The 25,445-nt window shown below is 41.2% G+C and overlaps 1 protein-coding gene across 1 annotated transcript in view; it reads right to left on the bottom strand.

Moving 5' to 3' along the window:
- Nucleotides 1-1,566: 1,566 nt before the first annotated feature.
- Hsc70-5 (Heat shock protein 70 cognate 5) overlaps nt 1,567-25,445 on the bottom strand; it is a 43,565-nt gene continuing 19,686 nt past the window's right edge. The window contains exons 6-14 of the mRNA XM_080286153.1: nt 24,978-25,084; nt 23,414-23,576; nt 22,068-22,223; nt 18,363-18,509; nt 17,884-18,111; nt 16,141-16,363; nt 7,685-7,872; nt 2,530-2,670; nt 1,567-2,118 (exon numbers count right to left, since the gene is read on the bottom strand). Of these exons, the coding sequence (XP_080142279.1) occupies nt 2,038-2,118; nt 2,530-2,670; nt 7,685-7,872; nt 16,141-16,363; nt 17,884-18,111; nt 18,363-18,509; nt 22,068-22,223; nt 23,414-23,576; nt 24,978-25,084 (1,434 nt within the window). The 3' untranslated portion in view covers nt 1,567-2,037. The remainder of the gene's footprint in view (nt 2,119-2,529; nt 2,671-7,684; nt 7,873-16,140; nt 16,364-17,883; nt 18,112-18,362; nt 18,510-22,067; nt 22,224-23,413; nt 23,577-24,977; nt 25,085-25,445) is intronic.

Genomic DNA, 25,445 nt, shown 5'->3' with positions numbered 1-25,445 from the left:
TGGTTGGATGATGGATGGATGGATGGATGGATATAAATATATATATATATATATATATATATATATATATATATCCATCCATCCATCATCCAATCCTATGTTGCCCCATGAGGAGCGTAGGAGCCCAGGGCTAGGCGAGTTGGTCCTGGTAAATAAGATGAGAGAGACCAGCCTCACTCATCCTTGAGTGGCATTACATGAGCAATAAACCCCAACCATCCCTTGGATATAAACCTTCACCGGCTCAATCCGATTGGAGCACCTTTATTACCCACTAAACCACCAGAAGCCATACTGTATATATATATATATATATATACACACACACAATTATTATACCTTATTCAACCTCATCTGAAAAGAGCCTAAGCTTCTGAATGCTGGCAGCTGATACATCGTCAGACTGTATTCATTAGTAATGGTGTATTTTTAAATAATTTTTATTATAAGGATTAAAATAGCCATTTGATGATAAGACAGCTCAAATAAAGTACATAAAGCTATTTGCACAGATCAATTCACAAACAAGGCCTTAAACACCTCTCACATGCCTAGATACGTGTGAAATTTTCAGTTCTTCGGACAAACCAACACTTTCAGACAAATTTTTATGAATATCTTGATTTTTTTCCCATGTTCAAGCAAATTACAATTACATTACTGTGACAATGTAAATCTAGCCAGGACGAAATTCTAAAGAAATATGACATATTCCCCAAATTCTGATCAACGGACTAGGATGTTGCATTTAACTAAGACTAATTTTTGAATATACTCAAATGCATTTTGTTGTCACAGCAATTAACATTATGCTTTCTATTTCCAAGTCATTGATAAGTTTTTCTGTCCTATCAGTTTCAGATATCTACAGTTACAACAGCTGTGACACAATATGGGTTGTGGGATATTTAAGTGACGGGTGAAACAGCTTCTCCACCTGTCTATCAGTCATTCACCTAAATTCACAGAATGTTATATTTTACTGAATTCCGATGTCCTGCTAGGTTAGATTTTACATAATGTGGCAGTAATGACATAATTTACCTTAATTTAACTGAACGCGAGAAAAAACCGAGGAACTTGTTAAACTTTGAAAGTGCTGATTTGGCAGAACTGAAAACTTCACACATATCTGGGCCATCCGATAAACTTTGTAAGGTCTCCTTTTTTCATTAATCTAAGCAAATAACTATAATTTATTTGAGCAATCTTACTGCCAAATGAATCTTGTAACCCTTCCAATAAAAATTATTTAAAATACATCGTTACTAATGAATGCTGACAGTTTTCAAAAGCTCAAGGCTCTTCTCTTATCAGATGATATCAAACTGACTTTAGTACTTGTATAGCATACTAATACAGTAACCTTAAAACTACTACTAAATCTGTCTGTGGCTATCTATTACCACAACATTACTGTCAGAGGCTTTCCCATCATTTTCTAATTTCAGTAAAACTGTCATTGCTGAGCAACAATATAATATATACGGTACTATAATCACCAACTCACCTGAGTTATGATGAGTCTGCTCGTCTACAGTGACACAGGACTGCATGATACAGACATTAACAAAGAGGTTTATTTATAATATACGTATATATACACATTAACATCGCAACTTTTGTACAAAATAATAACCTTAAAGTAATACATAGATGTCTATGCTGGAATATCTGACTGCCATTTGAGCCAACTTGCACACCTGCTAAGGAGTACTCCTTAAAATTTATACGGTATATATCTTTTATGGCCAACAAACGTACCGGTATGTAATTAGGAAACGCTGTAGTATACAATATGTACAACACAATTAACTAAGGACTATTGGTCAGCTCTCTGAGGGAAAATATTTCCAATTTTCTGCTACATAATATGCTAACCATCTTTACAGCACACCAGCCAACTGGTGGCTGATCTTTCCAGGAGCCATTGGTTCCTATGTACCAGTTCTCCTACATGGCATCCTATCCCTTGAACACTGGCCCTTCGTTTAAGCACTGTACTGATCCTCAATCCTACACACACACTAATCACCCTTACTGCTGCCCCTCTCCCTCTTTCTTGTCCTTATCCTTATCCTCACTGCCTGACGACCCACTTTCTCTTTCAGATGCCATCTGGAAGAGAAAGATGAAATGTATTATAGCATAAGCTAACAATATCATTTGTATTCTATACAGTGTATTTCTAATGGAAGATCATATGCCTGTTATTGCATACATGATGGCCGGCATCGCAACAATGGTAATTTTAATTATCTGGTTCAAATCTATACTAATGATTCCATATATTATTCTAAGTTCTTGAATTCACTTGGCTGTTATGAAAACTACTCCCCAATTTATTTCATTCAACAGCAGCATTTACCTAACAGGAAATTAATTCAAACAAAACTAAAAACACAAGACCGACCCCAGTCTAAGTAAATAACAGTAATTACTGTAACACAACTGTCTAACATTTAAGTAAACAAGTTTTCTACAAAGCAAAATCAAAAAATAAATCACCCTTCCCAATTTCTTACATACCTTTTTGTATGCCATTTCAAATAGCTTGAGGGATGCCTGCTGCAGCTCCCCTACTTGCTTCTTAATCTCCTCTGGGTTGGCAGAGTCTTTGTTGGCAAGTAGTTCTTTCACCTTGTTCAGCTGCTCCTTCAATTTCTCACTCTGCAAGTGTGCCAATGGTAAACTATATTGTAATTTATTACAACAGAAAAAATTAGAAAACTTAATGAAAAGTACATGAGACCTGAAGTTTTTTATTTTTTTTTTTTTCCCCCTTTTAACCCCTTAACCGCGGGGCGTCACTTTCGTGACGCTCGGCTACAATGGATCATACCGCGGGGCGTCACTTTTGTGATTCTGTGTTATTTTGAATTATCCCGGGCTCTCAAATGGTGGCTTGTATCATATATCAGTACTGCCAATGTCCAACACTAGTCAGCACTCCAAATCTCATCTGTACTCCCATCCATTGTTGACATTTTAGCTATTTTAACCCCTTCCTGACTCCCCTCCCTACCTGCCCTCCATTACCCTCTCCTCTCACCTCCCACGCCGCGCTGCGCTACGGAAATTTCCCCCTTCTCTTTCCACAGATTTCAACCATTGAAATAAGGCCTATGCCCTATATTTTTACCCAATAATATATACCAAAAAAAAACAGGTAAGTGATAGTGTTATACTCCAGAAATTGCCTAATTATCACCTGACAACACCTCACGTGCATTCATTCGCTACATTACCACGGTAATTTCCCCTTTGATTTATGCCTTGTAATCGATGTCTGTAATAAAAATATATATCAGAAAGGAAGGGAGAATCCTAATTGACATTTACAGTCACCTGGAACTACCTATTTCTATATTTATTGCCGAGATTTTCTACCTATAAAAAATTAGCATGTAAGTTAGCAGCAGTAAGCCTAAAGTGTCATTGTCAACCCTTCCCTTCTCAGATAATTTACCCCCTTCTTGACTCCCCTCCCTACTTGCCCTCCATTACCCTCTCCTCTCACCTCTCACGCCGCGCTGCGCTACGGAAATTTCCCTCTTCTTTTTCCATAGATTTCATCCATTGAAATAAGCCCTATGCCCAATATTTTTACCCAATAATATATACCAAAAAAAAAAACAGGTAAGTGATAGTGTTATACTCCTGAAATTGCCCAATTATCACCTGACAAAACCTCACGTGCATTCATTCGCTACATTACCACGGTAATTTCCCCTTTGATTTATGCCTTGTAATCGATGTCTGTAATAAAAATATATATCAGAAAGGAAGGGAGAATCCTAATTGACATTTACATTCACCTGGAAGTACCTATTTCTTTATTTATTGCCGAGATTTTCTACCTATAAAAAATTAGCCTGTAAGTTAGCAGCAGTCAGCCTAAAGTGTCATTGTCAACCCTTCCCTTCTCAGATAAGCCGCGGCATTTAGTTCCTTGTCCTCCACTGCAGAGACAACATGTCGCACTCGCGCCCGCCATTCCTGCCGCTTCTGCGCCCATTGCAAAGGGCCCCGTGACCTCTACCCCCAAGAAAAGTGTTGAGGCAAGCAGGAAAGGCCTCAGTGACTCTGCAGTGGCACGAGAACTTGCTGAATTGTCGATGATAATAATGGACAGCGATTTTGACGATTCCGGTGAATCGTGTGATGAGCCGGGTGAACTTATCGCGCCAGAAACAGCGACAACAAGTGCTCCTACCAGTGAATCTGTGTGTAGCTCCAAGGGAAAGGAGCCTTTAGTGCAGGAAGGAAAAGAATTTGGGAAGGGAGTGAAAAGGCGGCGTGTTAGCCCCAGAACAATGCCCCCACGTGACCCAGCCCGCCATGAGTCACGAGATCATTCACCTCCCCGTTCCCTAAGCCCCGCTTTACTCATCTCGTCATCATCGTCGGCTGAGTTATCTCCGGAGTCTTCGTCGTCGGAGTCACCACCAGCATCAACAGTGAAGGCCGGCCGTAGAGGTAGAGGTAGATCTAAGAGAGTGAGAAGTAGTGTAGCTAGTAGGGTAAGGGCTGCTAGTGCTGTACGGCAACCTAGGGTCAGTGCGAGTGACCTTGACCGTGATAAGCCTCCCTCTCAGCCAACCTCCACCACCACCACCACCACCATCCCTCCACCGCCACGCCAGGGAATCCTGGACGCCTTCGCGTGGACGGAAGGGTCAGATTTTGTCCCCGAAAACCTGGTTTTCGATGAGAGCTCGTCAGGAGTTCAGCCTGCCTTCACTATGGACGAAAATGCTGAGTGTGTCGACTACCTTTTGGCCTTCCTAGATGACGAAGTCATGCAGCACATATGTGATGAGACTAACAGGTTCGAATCACAACGTGCTGCTAGTGGTACAGGTGCAGCCAAGATGCAACAGTGGACCATGCTGGGAGTGCAGGAGCTGTATGTGTTCTTTGCCCTCATGCTTCTTATGCCACACTCCAAGAAGCATGAGTTGGAAGAATACTGGTCCATGGACCCCTTACTACCCTCACCGACCTTCAACAAGTACATGGCCAGAGATCGCTTCCGGAACATCATGGGAAACCTGCACTTTGCCGATAATGATGTACCTTCCCAAACCGACCCACTCTGGAAGATCCGGGAGATTCTGAACAGAATGAAGGATAAGTTCATGTCATTCTTCCACCCATTTCAGAAGGTTGTCATTGATGAGTCCTTGGTTCTGTTCAGAGGACGTCTTCGGTTTGTCCAGTACATTCCAAGCAAACGCCATCGCTTTGAAATTAAGTTCTTTGTACTGTGCGACTGTAAGACGGGGTACATCCTTGACTTCGTCATATATTCAGCCAGCACTGTCGATCTCGATAAAACACACACCCTTGGCTTCTCAGGCTGTGTAGTGAAAGTGCTCCTAGAAAAGTATTTTGGTGGGAATCATGTGCTGTATACAGACAACTACTATACAGCACCGAAACTTGCCAAATACCTTTCTGAGCACGGCATTGGCTCCTGCGGCACTGTCAAAAGTAATCGTGCCAACTTCCCCAAATTCCCAGAGGCAGGAAACTCGCAGCGAGGAGACGTGCACCTACGCAAGTCTGAGAAGATGCTGGCAATACGGTGGCATGACAAGAGAGTCGTGCACATGCTCACCACCGTACATAAGGGGGAGATGAGAGACAGTGGGAAGGTCGACCGTAGGACAGGCGAACCTGTGATGAAACCTGATGCTGTGTTGGACTATAATATAAACATGCGGCTGGTGGACAAGTCCGACATGATGATTGGTGAGATCGACTGCCTCAGGAAGAATACTAGGTGGTACAGGAAAGTTTTTCTGCATCTCATAGATATGACGATGCTGAACGCCTTCATCCTGTACAAGATGAAGGTAAAGCCACCCAAGTCCTTCTCCCTGAGGTTGTTCGCCAGGACTTGTGTCCAGCAGCTGCTGGAAAAATATGGTAAGGTGCAAGCAGCAACTCCAAGGCGCCATCCAGTTACACTTCCCGACCGACTTGAGCAGAGGGCGTATATGGAGCGGCACAGACTTGAGCTAATGCCTGCCACAGGGAAAAGGAAGGCTGCGATTCGCAGGTGTCAGGTATGTGCGCATACCACACGCCGCACACCTGAGCATAAACGCACCTCTTGGCAGTGCACTGAATGCCAGGTTCCCCTCTGTGTAACCTGCTTCTTCGATTATCACAGCCAGAAGCAGTTCTAACAGTGCAAGTGTGGAAGCAGAATTATTTGGAAATAATGTGTAAATAATGTGTAAATAGCAGGTGAAAGCAATGGATGTTCAGTTCATATGATTGAACAGTGTACTATAGTTTCATCTTACTGAAAGTGACAGTGAATAACATATTGTAAGTAAAATAGAAGGGTAAATATTGAAAATAGAATAGAAAATGTAAATAGTAATGTAAGTAATTAGTAATATAAGAATATGAGTACAAATAATTTATGTTATAACAGTGAGAGTGAATCCGTGGCTCTCTACGTATTTTACTGACTGAAAAATAGAATGACTTCAGTGACAATAAAATAATACGACTGAATGAAACTTATGGAGAAAGACTCCAGATATATATAAGTGTGATATAGTAATAGAAATATAAAGTGTGAGGGGTTTTATGAATAATAAATGACAGAGTGCCTAGAGCGAACTAGCGCAAGTGCGGCGATCAGACGCGCTCGTAATTTCCATTGCTTTCACACTGTTTTTTTTTTTAGTATGGATCCCAAACTACTTGAAAATGGTAGAATAGTGTTTATAGTGTTTGTATCTGGCTGTGGTAATCATATAACGGGTTGTCGGGAAGTGTAAAGTGGAGACTTAGTTACCCTACTTCAGAGGTCTCCACAAGTCCTACGGAAACTGACGAAGGCTCAACAATCATTCCAGGAGAAAGCTGAAGGTATGTGCTATAAGCATATATAATTTTATTATTCTAGGACTAATAACTGATTTTTAGCAAATATTTTTTGAGAGTCTCTCGGAGCCCAAATAACCCCGCGGGACACGCAAGTAATTGGTAAACAAGCCCGCGGTGTAGGGGTTAATCACAGCCACTCTGGGAATGGCCATAAGTAAAGAACTAACTAAAATATATCTGCCTAATTCAAAACAGTCACCTCTCACATCAAACTTTTTTTTTGCATCATAACAGTAGTTGTTAGAGCTCACTTTTTCCCCTCACAAGTTACCTTGGACTCAAATCAAATGCCAATATACTGAGAATTTACAGTGCAGCATTAACTGTGAAGATGGAACCTTCTGCCCTCATTGGTCGCAATGCTAATCTGCAGTTCAGAACAAAGATAACACCCTATCAAGGCAAACATTTATGCTTTTGTCTTCACACTAGCAGCTCCTTACTAAGAGCTTGCACCTCAAACTGCACACTTTGAATTGGGTCTAAATCTAAAACTAGTTCAATGATCCTACTTTAAAGAGGTTGACAGGTTCAAGAAACTGGACTGAATAGGGAGGCTGCCGGAGATCGAGCAGCATGGAGAGCCGTCATTAGGTGACCAAGGCCAATGCATGAAGGCATGCTTGAGGATTTATAAACAAAGTAATATATAATACCATATATAAATAATAATAATAATAATAATAAATAATAATAATAATGTCCATATGAACTGTCCCCACATAATCATTCATCCATATATACTCCATAAAACAATCCATAAATCACTCACCTCTTCTGCCGGTAGTTGATCTTTAAACTCTTCCATTTTGCTCTCAGTGTCGTGGATAATGCTCTCACCCTGGTTGATGGCCTCCACCACCTCTTTCTTCTTACGATCCTCTTCAGCATACTCCTCAGCTTTCTTAATCATATTCTCAATCTCTTCCTTACTTAAACCACCTGATGACTGGATCACAACTGTAAAGAGAAATCATATGGTCAATAAAAACTGGCAAGTTTCTCTTCCAACCTCCTGCATGTTATCAGTCATACCAAAAATTACAGTAATGGAAGCCAAAACCCTTTCACAAAAAAAAAAAAAAAAAAAAAAAAAATCAGTATATGGATGGCTACCACCAACCCTGAAGGTACTACCATGTGAGTGTAATGTGGCTGCAAGCTTGATAACTAGCCACACAATGATCGTTCTCAGGCAGGATACATTCAGCCACAAACAGTCGGCTGGTGATCCTTCATCTGATTAGCTGTACACAGTCGAAGTCCAAGCTGGGACACACATCATTACAAATCTTATTACACATCTCAATTTTTTTCCCCCAAACAGCTAACAGCAACTTCTGGGAAGTAATTTACTAGTGGTTAAGCTTCCTCTCCACAGAAAATATCAGCTGTACTATGATCAACCCAAGTATAGGGATTCCCCAGGAGGAAACACGGTATAACTTTTAGATTACATTAAATTAGAAACCATGAAAATCTACGGTATAATAAAATCCAGTCTTACATTTAACTTTGCCATGTGACAGAATACCCTGATAACACCCTGCCTCTGCCCAATACTACACTACACACACACTGCCAACACAGCCATCCAAAACTTCAGGAAAGAAAACACCATTAACCCCTACTAGACATCCATTGCAGGTACTCTACCCTTCTCAGAGAAGCAGGTACACCATAGTCAAACTGTGATAAAATGATTATCCTCAAGTTCCAAGCACTACCAATAAATCTACACATGAAGGCACTGTGAAGCGGCAACGGCACCCACCCGGAAACTAAACCACATATTGCCCTGCATCTTGCTGTAGGCAGGACCCTGGTCCAACCCTAGTGAGATGCTACGGGGGCACCAAATTCTTTTTTCTCTCTCTCTCCCAAGAAACAAGGAACCAAAGGCCAGGAGAAAACAGAAAGAGAGAGAGAGAAAGAGAGAAAAAAAAAAATAAGATCCGTTTGTTTCGAGATGCCTGGACACGCTGCTTTAAAGGACTGGAGATCACAGGCAGTGGGAAATACAGACAGAGGGAGACAGTTCCCGAGTTGAATTTTTGCATACATGAAGGACCGAGAGTAATGGTTAACTCTTGCAGTACAACCCGACAAAATCTTGTATCCCCTAATTTTCAATAATATTCAACTCAATATTGCATCTTCTTTAAACATACTTGGGATTTCAGTCTCTTGGTATTTATCTTGGAGAGTTCATATTACCTCTCATGTAAAATATGCTTCCATGATACGCTATGTGGTGTGCTAAGCCAACTCCGTGTCTTTTTACCTCTGCACAGTTGTTGACTTTATACAAAAGTTATACTTACCCCTGTGTATTGTACAACTCTCATGTATGGGAAGCCTCCCCACATGCAGCTCTTCTCAACAAGGTGTAGTCAAAGGCTTTTTGTTTCATTAACTCTCCTCCTCTTACTGGCTCCCTTCATTCAACCTCTGTCTCTTCACCACACTGTTGAATCTTCATCTCTTTTCTATCACTACTTCAATGGTCACTGCACTGTCACATTATACTGTACATTTCAACCACGAAGATATTGTCTTGAAAGATGTACTGTATTATATCTGTAAGATGGCCCCACAAAGTGGTTGCCTACCTGTGGTCAACAGGTCTACTTAGCCAGATGGACTGGGGTTAAGCAACAACTACAAAATAAGTTCCAATTAAAAAAAAATACAACTCATAAACAATACACCCAGCCCTCACTCACACAACTTATTTACTCACCTCCCACAACACAGTTAAGTATTTAATATCTTCATCCTCATACATATACAAGCCATGGTGTAGTGGTAACAGTGCCTGACTACTATCAAGAGGTCTTGGGTTCGATTCCCATTTTAGATATACATAGTATACTGTATATATATATATATATATACATATACATATATATATAATATATATATATCTATAAATCTATCTATCTATAGATAGATAGATAGATAGATAGATATTCCAAGGTCATAAAGCAGACTGAAATACCCATCCATATTATCCAATTCTGGCAACTACAATAAGAGGCATCCAGGGATAATTACAGTATATGCAGTATGTATGTAAGAACCCGCAAAACCAAGCCAGTTCAGGTACAGATCTGCTCGGGTGAAGAATTCTATTGATCTATGATGCTTAAAAACCAGAACATGTAAATTACACATCCTGGGGAAAGTGCATCAAAAAAGGAAATAAAAAAATGAATATATCTATATCTATAATAAATATATATCTATCTATCTATCTAATGCCAGACGCCTCAATCCCATATGGGGTGGCCACAAACAAATCGCCTCCATGTCGCCCTGTCCCCTGCCATTTCACTGCCCTGTTCCCAACTCACACCCCCCCCCTCTCTCATATACCTCTCCACCCCATCCCTCCATCTCATCCTCGGCCTCCCCCTCTCTCTCCCCCCCTCCACCTCACTCACATACACTCTCCTCATCAGTCACTCACCCTCCATCCTCTCCACATGGCCAAACCACCTCAGTGTGTTCCTCCTAACGTTTCCTATCACATCCACATCCACACCACAACATTCCTTTATATCCTCATTTGTCAGTCTGTCTCTCCATGTGACTCCACAGGCTCCTCTTAAATAACTCATTTCCACAGCTCTCACTCTTGAATTCTGTCCCTCCAACAAGGTCCAAGCTTCACTTCCGTGCATTAGAGTAGGTATCACAATACTGTCATGTAGTAACTTTTTCACTTCCATGCTCACTTCCCTGTTTCTTATCACAGCTTTCAAGGAACCAGCAACCTTTCTTCCTTGTTGTACCCTTTCAAGCACTTCACCCTCCAAACTTCCATCCTTACTCATCACACTACCCAAGTACTTAAACGTACTCACATTTTCCATTTCCTCACCATCCAACCTCGTTGTACATTCACTGACTTCACCTCTCTCAAAGACCAAGACTCTTCCCTAAATTCACCTTTAGATTCCATTTCTTACACACTCTCCCAAACTCATCCACCAAGCCTTGCAGCTCCCCTTCATTTTCATTCAACAACACAGTATCATCTGCAAACAACAGTACAGGGAGTTTCCAAACACTACCCTCTCTCACCAGGGCCACTCCAACATCCATTGCCCTACCTTGTACCTCTTTTATTACCCCATCCATGTACAGACTGAACAACCATGGAGACATGACACATCCCTGTTTCAACCCAACCTTCAAAGAGAAAAATTTACTCAGTTTACCATCCACACTGCAGCCTTAGCACCATCATACATACTCTTCACAGCATTCAACAACTTCCCATCTACTCCATATATTCTTAATACTTTCCACAATCCTTGTCTATCGACCCTGTCATACCCTTTCTCCAAATCCATGAAAGCCGCATACAACTTCTTTCCCTTCTCTAGAAACTTTTCCACTAAAGATCTAAGAAAGAATATCTGATTTAAACAACCTCTTCCCTTCCTAAAGCCTCCCTGTTCTTCTCCAATATATATATATATATATATATATATATATATACACAAATAGATAGATAACGATAGACAGATATATCTTCATAATCATCTAATCCTGTAATGCCCCATGAGGAGCGTAAAAGTCCGGGGCTAAGCAAGTTGGGCCTGACATTTAAAAGAAGAGTGACCAGCCTCACTCACCTGAGTGGCTTTATGTGAGTAATAAACCCCAACCACTCCTGGATATAACACCTGCACAGGCTCAATCCGACTGGGGCACCTTAACCCCTAAAGACCGCAATTATTTCAGGCAGGGTACCTCCCACAACTGCAATTTAGGGGTGTCTTGGCAACTTTCACTAAGGGCAAATTCACTGGTTCTGGCCAAAGAGGAAAAGTTTATACACCTGACAACGCAATCCACACCCTCGTAGGCCAAATGGTTACCGCACAATCACGCAACAAAGTTAAAAAACTTTATAATAGTCACCCCTCCAAAACACTCTAAAACGTGAAAATTTTGATAACTACATACAGTAGAACCTCTTTAATCCGGACCCCTTTAATCCGGATTTCTGTTAATCCGGACAAAATTTAAAAATAATGAGCTCCAAAAATATGTTGAAAGTAATTCTAAAGTCATTTTCAGTATCGACGCGGAAAGCGATCGTCATTCGTTTAGTCTCGGATCACGCTAGGTCGCAACATAGGCGCCTGTTTAAACACACGCTAGCATTCGTTCCATCAACTAGTTCACCAACCATTTATATTTTTACGCTGTATTTCAAAAGTTAATCCTCCTTACCATGCCCCTTAATGCAAGTGTAGCTTCTGTAATGAATAAAAGTGTTAAAAGGAGGAATTTGCTTACACAAAAATGGGTCAGAATATTCAGCAGTGTTTAGTGATTACAGGTAACTCGCACGGAACACGATCTCACGGAACGCGCTCGCAATTATACACGGTAAGGGCTGGGATACATATAAGACAACGTAAGATTAAAAAACCATTATGAAAACTACAAATTAACGCAGGAGAGGCCTTTGAAAGATCAAATCCTCGAACGTCACCGCAGCGCGCGGTTTGTTTTGATTACGTGACGATCTAGGCGGGAAATTATTCAGTGAGTGAGACATTCCCGAGTACAGTAGCACAGTATTTGTAAGTTAAATATTTACAGTACTGTACTGTTCTGGTAAGTTTATGTGCAACTTAAAGTACTATTAAATAACGTTAAAGCAAGAAATAAAGTCTTATAACCAGTTTACCTGATAGGCGTCAGAATATTGCCTTTTTTATTTGTTCGTTTTTTCCACAGTGCTGTTCAGTATTTGTAAGTTAAATATTTAATGTTCTCGTATGTACTGTACTTGTAAGCACTTAAATAAAGTTAAATCATTAAATAAAGCCTTGTAACCAGATAACCCAAATTATATGATTACCCATGATCGGCGTCGGAATATTGCCTTTTTTGTTTGTTCGTTAAACTCTTACTGTACTGCTTTTCTACAGTACTGTATTTGTAAGTTAAATATTTACTGTTCTGGTATGTACTTGTAAGCAATTAAAGCATTAAATAAAGCCTTGTAACCAGTTAACCTGATTTATATGATTACCCATGATCAGCATCGGAATAATGCCTTTTTTTTTTTTTGTTCGTTAAAGACTTATAATAAGAGAAAAATACATTTTTGTCTTGGTATCTTTACCTATTTGCTCACGTTTGCTGTAATGGTTTGCAAATTGTAGAAAACTGTGAAAACTTTCGAGAAGTGAACGAAAATCTGGGACATGACCTTGACTTCACCGTCTCATGTATCATCTGTCAGTTCACCACCAGCTATCGTGACGAGTGGATGTACGATTTTTTCGCTCGTGGCCATGCCTAACCACACATAGTTACACCCATTATCTCGACCCAGACAGAAAATACAACCTTTTTCCTCCCTTGCAAAACACAAACAACCACCCTGTTTACGAGACAGCAATATATATTGCGAAAATAACAAGGTAAAATGATAAAGATGAACGTAAAATGATTGAGAAAGATGAACATGTTATGACGGAAGAAATACGTTTTCCCTGTGTGTAAACGTATTTATTTCTGCTTTGTATCTGTATTCGTAATAATTAGACTTATTGTTAGTTCTGAAACTGCATTACGATTCTATTTTTAGCCATTCTCGTGGTGTGGGAGCTGGAAGTTGTGACACAACTTCCTTATTGCTAATCGGACTGACCCTCCACTTTATTCTCCCGTGGCAGAGTCTAGCCTTGGAGGACGTGCAGTTTTCTCATTTAGGACTGAAAATTCAACTCTTTCGCTCCCTTTTCCAAGCATGGGCACAACGATAACGTAAAAAATAACTCGAAACTACCATAAACATATATCAAAAAGATGAAAATGTATTCATAACATTTTTTTTTTTTCCAGCCATTCCTAACAGATTATGTACTGAAATCATTTGATATCACAGTACTGCATTTCTAAGTTAAATATGTACTGTTCTGGTATGTACTTGTAAGTTAAAGCACTGGTACCAGTTAACCTAATTTATTACCTATGATCGGCGTCGGAATGTTTCCTTGTGTTTACGTACAGTATTTGTGTGTTGAAGTTTTGCTCAGGAGTACTGTATTTGTGAGTTATTACATTAAATAAAATTTCTAACCACTTAAAGTGCTTTCTAGTGACAGATAACAGCAAAACAACACATTTGGGGGGTCTAGGGAGCAAAATACGGAGTAGTTTAAATATACGCGATTTCACACCTAACGGCACGGTAGGAACGAAACCCTCGTGTTCCGTGCAAGTTACCTGTACTGTAGGTTATTTTTTGTACTTAAATATGCTTTACTTGTACATCAAACATTAGCTTCTTGCCCATATGGGTGTTATCAATATGCCAAAGATGGTAATGTATTTTTTGCCTACATAAGTTTTATTTTTATTCCAAATATTACAGTTAATTTTTTTTTTTGCCTACACGGGCCTTAGTCACTTACCACAATTTAAAATGTAGGCCAGTTTCTTGTCATGGCCTTACCTGTAAATTATGAAATACAAAACTATCGTACATGATTAGTTTTCTTATTTTAGTACCGGTATCCTTTCATCTTTTGAAGTTACGTAGGGTTGACATATGCCACATATGTTAATAATTAACAAACATACCATATGTAGATAGAGTTTGGTATGAACTGGAGATTACCCTGATGGTCCGGACAATCTGCTAATTCAGACAACCCTTCCCCCCATATAGTCCGAATGAGAGAGGTTCTACTGTATTTCTCTTATTGAAATAGGTCATTTCGAAGTGTTTTGTCACACCGACCATGAAAACAGGTGTATGTAGGTGTGGGGAGATTACTAAGCTGTGGGTAGTAGGCCTATAAGTATGGGGGTTGGGAAAATAACCAACTTTTCGCATGGAAAAAAGAAAGCACTTCAGTGTGTTCTGTAACTTCTTGGCAGCCTGATACCTCCTGGGGGTCTGTAGGGGGTGGGAGTGTAGTGAGGGACAAGGAGGAAGGGATGGGTGGGGTTCAGAGGGGACACAAAGCTAGCAGGGTGGGAGGAGGGGAGAGAGTGGGTGGGAAGGGACACAGGTGGTGATGGGAGGAGAGATGCAGGTACATGGAGGGGTGGGAGGTTGATGGGGGACAACAAGGGAGTGGGGTAGATGGTGGCATGGACGCAGCCCAGAGGGGGGAGGGTGCCCCCCCTACCACACGAGTTGGTACGATCCCCTCCCACGCCACTCGGGTGAGTTCTCATTGGCCTGAAGCCACGTGCTTCATAATCGGGGCAGAGGAAGCGCTCCACAGTTTTTTATAGGCCCCGTCCAATTGATGTGATTAGGCATTTTGGCATAAAACTCAAATCACATCAATTGATGCAATTAGGACTTTAGGGTTTAATTACCCACTAAACCACCAGGCACCATAATTTGGTTATATGGTTACCACCCAGCACTGTAAATGGTTTCCTGGTGTACAGGAAACCATTTGGCTTGTCACTCAGTGTAGAGTCACCCACAGGCAGATGGAAGAGTAAAGAATGCAACAATGTGTTGCATTCTGTCTGAGTCATCCTTGATTTTACATATGTTATTTGGTGCTCTTTGCTGCAGCAGGGAAGCTGATTTGGCAAGTGTAACTTTTAACCTGCTATTTGTAATCAGTTATGCTTATTTAAGATAATGCTGTTATTCAAAAGGGGTGCCAGAAGGATGAAAGTTTTTTGGTGTATCAGATAGGGCCAGGATTCTGGGAGCTTGAATTATGAGAGAATGGAAGCGTGCTTCAATGGACTGGGCAACCTTGGGCTGTCTGGACGTTGCTACTCCTCACCCTGCCCTAGGGTGGGAAAGGAGGTCCAAATGATGATGATGATAATGAATGCTGTTATGAGTGGATGTTATGGCAAGACCATCTGACTAAGCTATCTGTACAATGGTGTCTGCTGAGGTTAAAACGTCTCGTGTGTACAATGAATAAAGCATACAGTGGCCTATGAGGACAAAGCACTACAATACACCATATGGGACATTTTTATCTCGGCCTTACTGAAAACACATTCCATTCCACTCTTCAATCTGCTGCTCCTTGTCAGTTCCCTATTTCCCTGGAAGAAAGGTGAATAATGCCACTTACATCCATATCAAAAGTGACCAGTCTGAGGGAAATCTATGGAATTACAGGAGAAAAAGTCCTCACATACACCCCTGGGATATTTATCGATAAACCCTACTCGAAAAGAACAACATAGTCCAACACTCACTCTGTTGTTCCTTGCCAGTTCCCTTGTCCCTGGCAGAGACGTGAACGATGCCATTGGCGTCAATGTCAAATGTTACTTCAATCTGGGGGACACCTCTTGGTGCAGGTGGGATGCCCACTAGACTGAACTGTCCAAGAAGCTTGTTGTCTCCAGCCATTTCACGCTCACCCTGGTGCACCTTAATCTCCACCTGTGTCTGCCCATCAGCTGCTGTGGAAAATACCTGTCACAAGATGGATGAATCAATATTTGTCTTTTGGCTGAACTGAGTAAACTAATATAATAGAACATGAAAAAATATATATATACATATATAATCATACCAGGTTAGAGGTTCCACTGAAAGAGTATGGTACAAAAGGGAAGAACATTACAGCACTGTTTCAAATACCTGAACAGACTATAGTACCCTGTGAGACTACTTCATCTTTTTGGGGCAATCTCTTTAGTAATGGACCCCATACATGCTGAAGCTAGACTGTCCAGCTGCCTGAGTGTGGCCTGTACAGGCAGCCTCATTCAAGGATGAGTAACATCATATGCTCATGGGATTAACCATAAAAATGTTACACCTCTACCTAGACCACTCACTATAGTTATCCTACATTTCTACAACTAATATCCATCACCTTTACTTTAACACACAGGGACAATCTCACCCTTCACCTCCCACTGGTATAAATACCATTCATCCAGGTCTCCTGGCATATACCCCGCTAACTCCTCTCTCCGATATACATCATCATCTCTGTAGATATCTCATCAACTCTCCAAAATTTTAATAACCTATCTTCTGTCCACTTCTGAGTTAACCCACGGTACCATATTTCCTAAGTACACTTTGAAGGCAATTTTCCAAGCTTGCATTGGTCAGACTTGTTTGCTCACTGGCTGCTCTCCAAGCCTAGCTTTTCCGTTGCCTACTTGTTGCAACCATACCCTGCCACTCCAAAGTGACCACACCCTCCCGTACTCCTCCACTCTATACTTCCCCCTCATTCTCTATCAACATATTCTCATAACCTTCATTATCAGTGGTCATACAAGAAGTTCTCACTAACTCAGGAATCTGTTCCAATATATCAACTTTTTTCATACAACTGATACTGGTAACTGAGGGAAAAAGCAACTAAGCTTCAGGTATCATAATATTAACTTCTTCACTCCAATGACACTTTTATTCTCGCTATAAGACAAATCATTAGCCTAGGAATTAACTTTCAAAACTGAAGGGGCCAGATATAACCTTCACCAACCTCTTCAGTAAGAAAGGACTATACTGAGCTGAACAAAATCATCTGGAGTTAGCTAGATTACAAAATGTCATCAGACTGGAAGAGTTTAATTAACAATTTTTCCTTTACTTAATGAGGACTCATCAGAAAAAAGGCAAAGCTTAAAAAATGTCATCAGATTGCATGAAGTTAATTAACAATTTTTCTTTTATTTGCCAAGGACAAAAAGGGGAGGGGGGGGGGAGTGGCCCATAAATTGTGCTCCACTGAAACTTTGCCTCATGTTCTTATGTGTTGCAGGAACAGTCCAGCCTGTTGCTGTGGGTATGGATGTGACAAAAACTGAAGTTAAAGAGTGACATACAGGTCAACATTGATGCCACTGCCCAAGCGATCCCAACAACTCACAATCACACAAGGAAGCATCTGGTGGTGTGGAAGAGTATAATATGGGCCACTCTGTCTAGTCCAGCCTAACCTTTTTCATCTTAACCTAACTTGGCCTCACCTGTGACTTGCGTGTGGGAATTGTGGTGTTACGGTTGATAAGCTTGGTCATGACACCACCGAGTGTCTCAATACCAAGAGAAAGGGGCGTAACATCAAGCAGCAGCACATCTGTAACATCGCCAGCCAATACACCTCCCTGGATGGCTGCTCCTACAGCTACAGCCTCATCAGGGTTCACCGACTTGCTTGGATTACGGCCAAATATTTCCTGTACCACTGACACCACCTGCACAGCAAAAGAGCAAAGTTTATGACTGGCATATCCTTCATGAAATGTTCTTGTAATTTATCATGCTTAAAATTATAATAAAGTTTCCATCCAACAGTATTAAATAAGCTACTCTAAACATGGACCAACTTCAAACCTTAAAAAATTTTTGATCAAAATATGGGGTGCAAAAGTATGAGAACATTTGATACAATGATAAGTAGCTAACCTAATTCACTAACAACCTGAATAGCACTACATAAACCAACCTTAGGCATTCGAGACATTCCCCCAACCAGGATAATTTCCCCAATGTCAGACTTGCTACACTCTGCATCCTTGAGTGCCTTCAGGCAGGGGTCCACTGTCCGCTTGATCAGCTTGTCCACAAGGTTCTCAAACTTGGATCGGCTTAGCTGCATAAGAATGGTAACAGGTAAATTTCAAAAAGTTCTTAGTAACAAGAAAATACCACAAAGTGTATCAATTATCTACTTCCATCGTACTAACATAATTAACAAAGTCCCTGTTCAGTTATGCTCACTCTTTCCTTGGTAATAAATTACCAATTAGACGGCAGTACCGTAACAGTCCCTTCTATCTGGTGACATTACTTATTACATTTTTGCAACCTCCAAATTACTCTACTCATCTTAGGATAAACTTTTCAAACCATACTGGTAAGATAGAGCTTTCATTAACTCCTCCACCACTAAATTGCTATCCTAAACAACAGTGTTGTATAATTTTCTTGAAATGCACTCAAACCTCAATTAACGCAGCATTAACGCAGTCACCTACTCTGCGACAAACCTCAATTAACGCATGGCTTGTTTCAAAGTTATGCGGTCATTCCCAAACCTGGCTTACTGTGAATGGCTACTCCACTCAGCTCCTGTTGTACACAGTCGGCTCAACTTGACCCCTAGTCCCATTCCCATTTCACCTGTGTGTGTGTGTGTGTGTGTGTGTGTGTGTGTGTGTGTGTGTGTGTGTGTGTGTGTGTGTGTGTGTGTGTGTGTGTGTGTGTGTGTGTGTGTGTGTGTGTGTGTGTGTGTGTGTGTGTGTGTGTGTGTGTGTGTGTGTGTGTGTGTGTGTGTGTGTGTGTGTGTGTGTGTGTGTGTGTGTGTGTGTGTGTGTGTGTGTGTGTGTGTGTGTGTGTGTGTGTGTGTGTGTGTGTGTGTGTGTGTGTGTGTGTGTGTGTGTGTGTGTGTGTGTGTGTGTGTGTGTGTGTGTGTGTGTGTGTGTGTGTGTGTGTGTGTGTGTGTGTGTGTGTGTGTGTGTGTGTGTGTGTGTGTGTGTGTGTGTTTGTGTGTGTGTGTGTGTGTGTGTGTGTGTGTGTGTGTGTGTGTGTGTGTGTGTGTGTGTGTGTGTGTGTGTGTGTGTGTGTGTGTGTGTGTGTGTGTGTGTGTGTGTGTGTGTGTGTGTGTGTGTGTGATGACCCAAGAGGCATGCCATGACAACACTGATGGTGGGGGTTGGGGTGGGGGGAGAGTGCTGGGGGGATACATATCATCACCATACTGGTACGCAACCTAACTTTTGTTACTGTTCTTTAACTGTCATAGGTTGTTATGGTGATTACATGATGGTAGGCATCAGTCAAGGTTGTTTATGTAAGGGTAGGGTAGGCAGAAGGAGTAAAAGTGGGAGTTTTGGGAAGTGGTCAAACTGAGTTATCCAAGTATACAGGCAAACATATTGTTTGAGTACCGTGGTCCATGTCCAGCCTATATCTACCAAGTTAATTGAGGTTTCAGTGTATTAAATAAAACACACACACACACACACACACACACACACACACACACACAACATGAACCACAGTATCAAAACAGCCCTAAAACATAACCTCAACAAATGACCTCTTGTAACAACTGATTGCAGTTGCCAATTTCCTGTAGTCCACTGAGCTCCCACCCAGGAGACGGGTTGCAACCCCCATCCCAGGTACTGACCACATGGCAAGTTATATCAGCAGTAATGATTTTAACAGAACTATTGTCAGAACTCTCTTTGTAACTACAAACTCAATGAATGTAGTCATCAACAAAGTTCATTTTATTCTATGATGTGGAATAACCCACAGTGTTACAAAACACAGTGGGGAATAGAGCATCAATACATAATTAGCTTAAAACCTCTGACACTTCTCCCCCATGGGAACTTACTAAGGGGTAACCACTAGATCAGCAACAGAACATACATCTACCCATCCATCACCCAATCCTATGTTGCTCCATGAGGACCGTAGGAGCCCGGGGCTAGGCAAGTTGGTCATGAAATTTAAGATGAGAGTGACCAGCCTCACTCATCTCTGAGTGGCACTACATGAGCAATAAACCCCAACCAGCCCTTGGATAAAAACCTGCACCGCCTCCATCCTACTGGAGTGCCTTAATTGCCCACTAACCATCAGGCACCATAATTTGGTTATATGGTTACCACCCAGCATGGTAAAAGGTTTCCTGGTGTACAGGAAACCATGTGGCTTGTCACTAAGTGTAGTCACCCATAGACAGAAGGAAGAGGAAAGACTGAAGGAAAGAAAGAGAGACTGTAAATTCACCCAGGCAGAAGGAAGAGGAAAGAATGAAGGAAAGAAAGACAGAAGAGGGAGGAAGGAAGAGAGGAAAGGGCAGACACCCAAAGCATCACTACACTGAGTGAGTGAACAGTGAGCGCCTTCACCTTCCACCAATACATCACAAATTATATACACCATCAACAGCCCCATACCCCTTTCCACTTCAATAAACATAACCCAATGAAACAACCAAGGGGGCATCATACACTCACTCCAAATGATAGATGAACCACTGTTACATCCACATACTAAAATGCTTATAAACGATGTTCACAGTACATTTCTCACCCCACTTCAAAATGTCTTCCACACTTAAACTTGTACCAGAAGCACTAGGCATAGGATACACCAATTTTCCCATGATGAAATAGCGTTACTTGCCTGAACAACACTATGACAGATCCTGACTACAGTATCTGGCTTATCCATACTTCAAAATGTCAACCCATCATGTTCAAAACTGTTTTTTTTTAAATACTGGCACCTAACTCAATGATAAATAACCAATAAAAAAATATATAATTTGTACAAGGCAATCCATGAAGTACAGCCATACATAACAAAATTACTACATTGAGGAAATGGACGTTAAACTAGATTCTATTTTTTAAAGAAACTGATAGATTTGTCAGTGTTTAACCCATGGGTCACGGAATTCCTGTGCGAGAGACTTTGCTGAGAGGGTGCTAAGTGTATCACCCTCAACCTGTCGGCTCACAGTTGCGAAGCTCATTAGGTCCCTACCCAGGGGTTCCCTTCCTTATTAAATTTTGGAAATGCCCATTTCCGTCCTATACTGAGGACACTGGGTGCCAATGGGATATTTATTAATTTTACCCATGATACTTCCAGAGTTCCTCCTCAATGCATCATCATAAAATACATAAGAGGAGCTCAGAGAGTGCCACGAGTCAAAAATTAATTACTCCATCCACTATTTTCTGTTTCAGTTTTGGTCAATTTGGCAGTGCTTCCTCGAGTTCCTCATGTTAAACACACCACACCCATACTTCAATATGTTCTCTTGTGTCACTAAAGTAAATAAATTTTTTATTCTCCCACCACCACCACAGAAGGGTTGGAAATCCTGATGAAGCAGTCTACAGTTAATAAAGATAGAGGAAAGATATATTGTACTGGTATATGCCCAGTATTTTTTCCCTTCCTATATCCACACTGAACAAACTGACCATCATCATCATCCTGGTCAATTTTCTCACCTAACAAGGAATGAAGAAGGATCTAGGCACACAAATACAGAAAGCATGAAAAAGAGAACTCGACCCAGTTATAGGCCATATAATCATTCACATATCACACTGTATTATCTTAGCTCCAAATAGTTTATTTACAAAGAGGCTTTGTTATACAGGCACTGTAATATTACCTTGTACATCATGTGCTTGGGGCCAGATGCATCCATTGTGAGGTACGGGAGGTTAATGTCAGTCTGGGTGGAAGAGGATAACTCAATCTTTGCCTTCTCGGCGGCCTCCTTCAACCGCTGCATTGCCATATTGTCCTTTGTAACATTAACACCTTGCTGTGGAGACCAGTACAAATTCTCAACACTGCAACATCTATTAATATCATTACATTACATATCTCTAGGCAAATGGCTACTTTCTAGTTAAAATTAATCACATTAAAGCTGCCACAAAATCTCTTACTGTCCAAATTTGTATTAATTTCTCTATACTGTGTACCAAAGAGCACAAATCGTACACCAACCAGATTTTAAAAAATAAATGCTTGTCATTCACCATAATAAAATTTAAAAATTTACAATGGGTAGCACATAAAACACCAGCAACAAATGCCTACAGAATTAAACAAATGTACCCTAACGAATGCCCTTTCTGGCAGCCACTATGATGCTCCCTACAGAATAGATGATATAAATTTCAAACATTCCATCATTCTACAATATCCAATATCCCCTCATCCTCTTCCCATCTGCATATTATATAGTAACTAAAACTGCAGACTACACAGACATTCTTTCTATAACATGCCATTCTATTCAACATTACTCTTTTCACCTTGACATGGCCCAGATTTACATGCTATAACAGCTTACTTCAAGTAGCCTTGTGGCAGAATAAGACAATACTATAGCTTTACATCCTTTCCATGGCACTTCTTGACTAGCGTTGTATTCCACTGTTAGTCTATAATTACAACTCAGCATTCAAGGCTGAGATACTAATGTTAGGCCACATTAGAGTAGAAAAGGGTATAGGCATGCACGCTATGGAGTACTATGGTGGGAAAAACAGAATTCAGTTGGAACCTTCACCAGTGTCACTCATAATACCCCTGAAGCCTGCCCTAACCCTTCCCAAGCTCCTCTCCTGTACTAAACATGTACAAACTTAATGTATTTAAAATGAACTGTGATGGTAAGTCAGCTTGGTGTGAGACAGCAAGGAGGAGAAGAAGGAAGTGTGCACTGTTTTCTACAGTCATATGCTGCACACTGTAAGGGCACATCCAACTGCCAGAAGCCGCACTCAGCCATCTGGGGGTTCACATTTCGTGTTATGCAAACTCTCTGACCTTACCAACAACTATATATGCTACATACGAATTGTACCATACTATGGAAAACGTGTTAAGGAATGTTTATCCTAAATCCCACCCCTGACACTATACACAATATAAATACTGCATCCTTAAACTATACATAACCATCCAAAATGCTATACCCTACCCTAGTTTTTAGCCCCATACCTCCTTCTTGAACTCGGATGCCAGGAAGTTGACCAGGGCATTATCGAAGTCCTCACCACCAAGGAATGTATCTCCATTGGTAGATTTCACCTCAAACACTCCTTTCTGGATTTCAAGGATGGATATATCAAATGTCCCACCACCAAGATCATACACAGCAATCCTGTTGGCAAGAGACAGTAATTAAGTAATTAATCATCACCACCACCTAATACAGTGTTACTCCACAAGAAGCGTAAGAGCCAAGGGATAGGCAAATTGGTCCTGACATTCAAGATAAGCGTGACCAGCCTCACTCATCCTGGAGTGGAATTACTTGAGCAATTAGTTGGTGAGTGGGGTGTGCCTGTGGAGAGGATGGAGGGTGAAAGACTGATGAAGAGAGTGTATGTAAGTGAGGTGGAGGGGGAAAGAGGGAGGGGGAGGCCGAGGATGAGATGGAGAGATGGGGTGGAGAGGTATATGAGAGAGGGGGGTGTGAGTTGGGAGCAGGGGAGTGAAATGGCGGGGGACAGGGCGACTTGGAGGCGATTTGTTTGTGGCCACCCCAAACGGGATTGAGGCGTCTGGCAATAGATAGATAGATAAACCTCAGCCACCCCTTGGATATAAACCTTCACCGGATCAATCCGACTGGAGTTCCTTAATTACCCACTAAACCACCAGGCGCCATAATTTGGTTACCGGTATATGGTTACCACCCAACGTAGTAAATGGTTTCCTGGTGTACAGGAAACCATTTGGCTAGTCATTCAGTGTAGTGTTGCCCACAGGCAGAAGGAAGAGGAAAGAATGAAGGAAACAACGACAGAAGAGGGAGAGTAGAGTCATTTGTAGGCATTAGGAAGAGGCAAGATTGAAGGAAAAATGAAGGAAGAGGGCAGAAGGAATTAAAGAAGGAAGAGAGGAAAGGACAATCACTCGAGAGCAGCACAACATTGAGTGAGTGGATGGTGAGCGTCCCCACCTAACTAATTAATCATTTCCATTAACCCCTTCAGTCTGATAGTGTATACTTATTTTATCACTGCTATACTGAGACAATTTTATTCAGCCTAGGGAGAGATATCAAACTGTGAAAAGACTGATGGGGCCTTTCTAAGCCCATTACTACAAAAGGTTTGTCCAGAGCCAAATGAAATCATCTCGAGATCTATCTATCTATTGCCAGACGCCCCAATCCCGTAAGGGGTGGCCACAAACAAATCGCCTCCACGTCGCCCTGTCCCCTGCCATTTCACTCCCCCGCTCCCAACTCACACCCCCCTCTCTCATATACCTCTCCACCCCATCACTCTACCTCATCCTCGGCCTCCCCCTCCCTCTTTCCCCCTCCACCTCACTCACATACACTCTCTTCGTCAGTCTTTCACCCTCCATCCTCTCCACATGGCCAAACCACCTCAATGTATTTCTCCTAACGCTTCCTATCACATCTACTGTAGAGATACAAGGAATAAGCGACAAAACTGACTGGGAGGTTATATTAAACTTCCTTTAGAATTCCTGTACACAAATGAGAAAAAGATACATGCAGTGATAAGGGACTGAGAACTGCACTCACACTTTGTCTTCACTCTTGTCCATACCATAAGCAAGGGCTGCAGCTGTCGGCTCATTAATTACCCTTAGAACGTTCAATCCTGAAATCTGTCCTGCATCCTTTGTTGCCTGAAGAAAGAAAAAAAAAGTTACTCTGACTATCTATTTATTACAATTGTTTTAACTACTGCTACATCAAGGCAATAACTTGGATGAATTCCCTCAGTGAAATAGTAAATAAAGACTATACAAAATGCTTCACGCTCAACATCTCTAAAAATAATTAAAAAATAATTAAATGTCAAGAAATTACTAAAATATATACAATCATACTGAACAGAAATATACAGTATAATAGTCATTGTCATCATTATACAGGGAGTCCCAGATAAATGAAGCCCAATATACAAAAATTCGAAGGTACGAAAGTGAAATATATAGGACAAATTCCCCTATATGAATGGCATATGCTTCGATGGTACGAAAAAGG

Source organism: Coenobita brevimanus, chromosome 110 (assembly GCF_032717465.1).
Source record: "Coenobita brevimanus isolate Jiangsu-jjx chromosome 110, ASM3271746v2, whole genome shotgun sequence".
NCBI lineage: Eukaryota > Metazoa > Arthropoda > Malacostraca > Decapoda > Coenobitidae > Coenobita > Coenobita brevimanus.
This window is presented reverse-complemented; position numbering and strand designations above follow the sequence as displayed.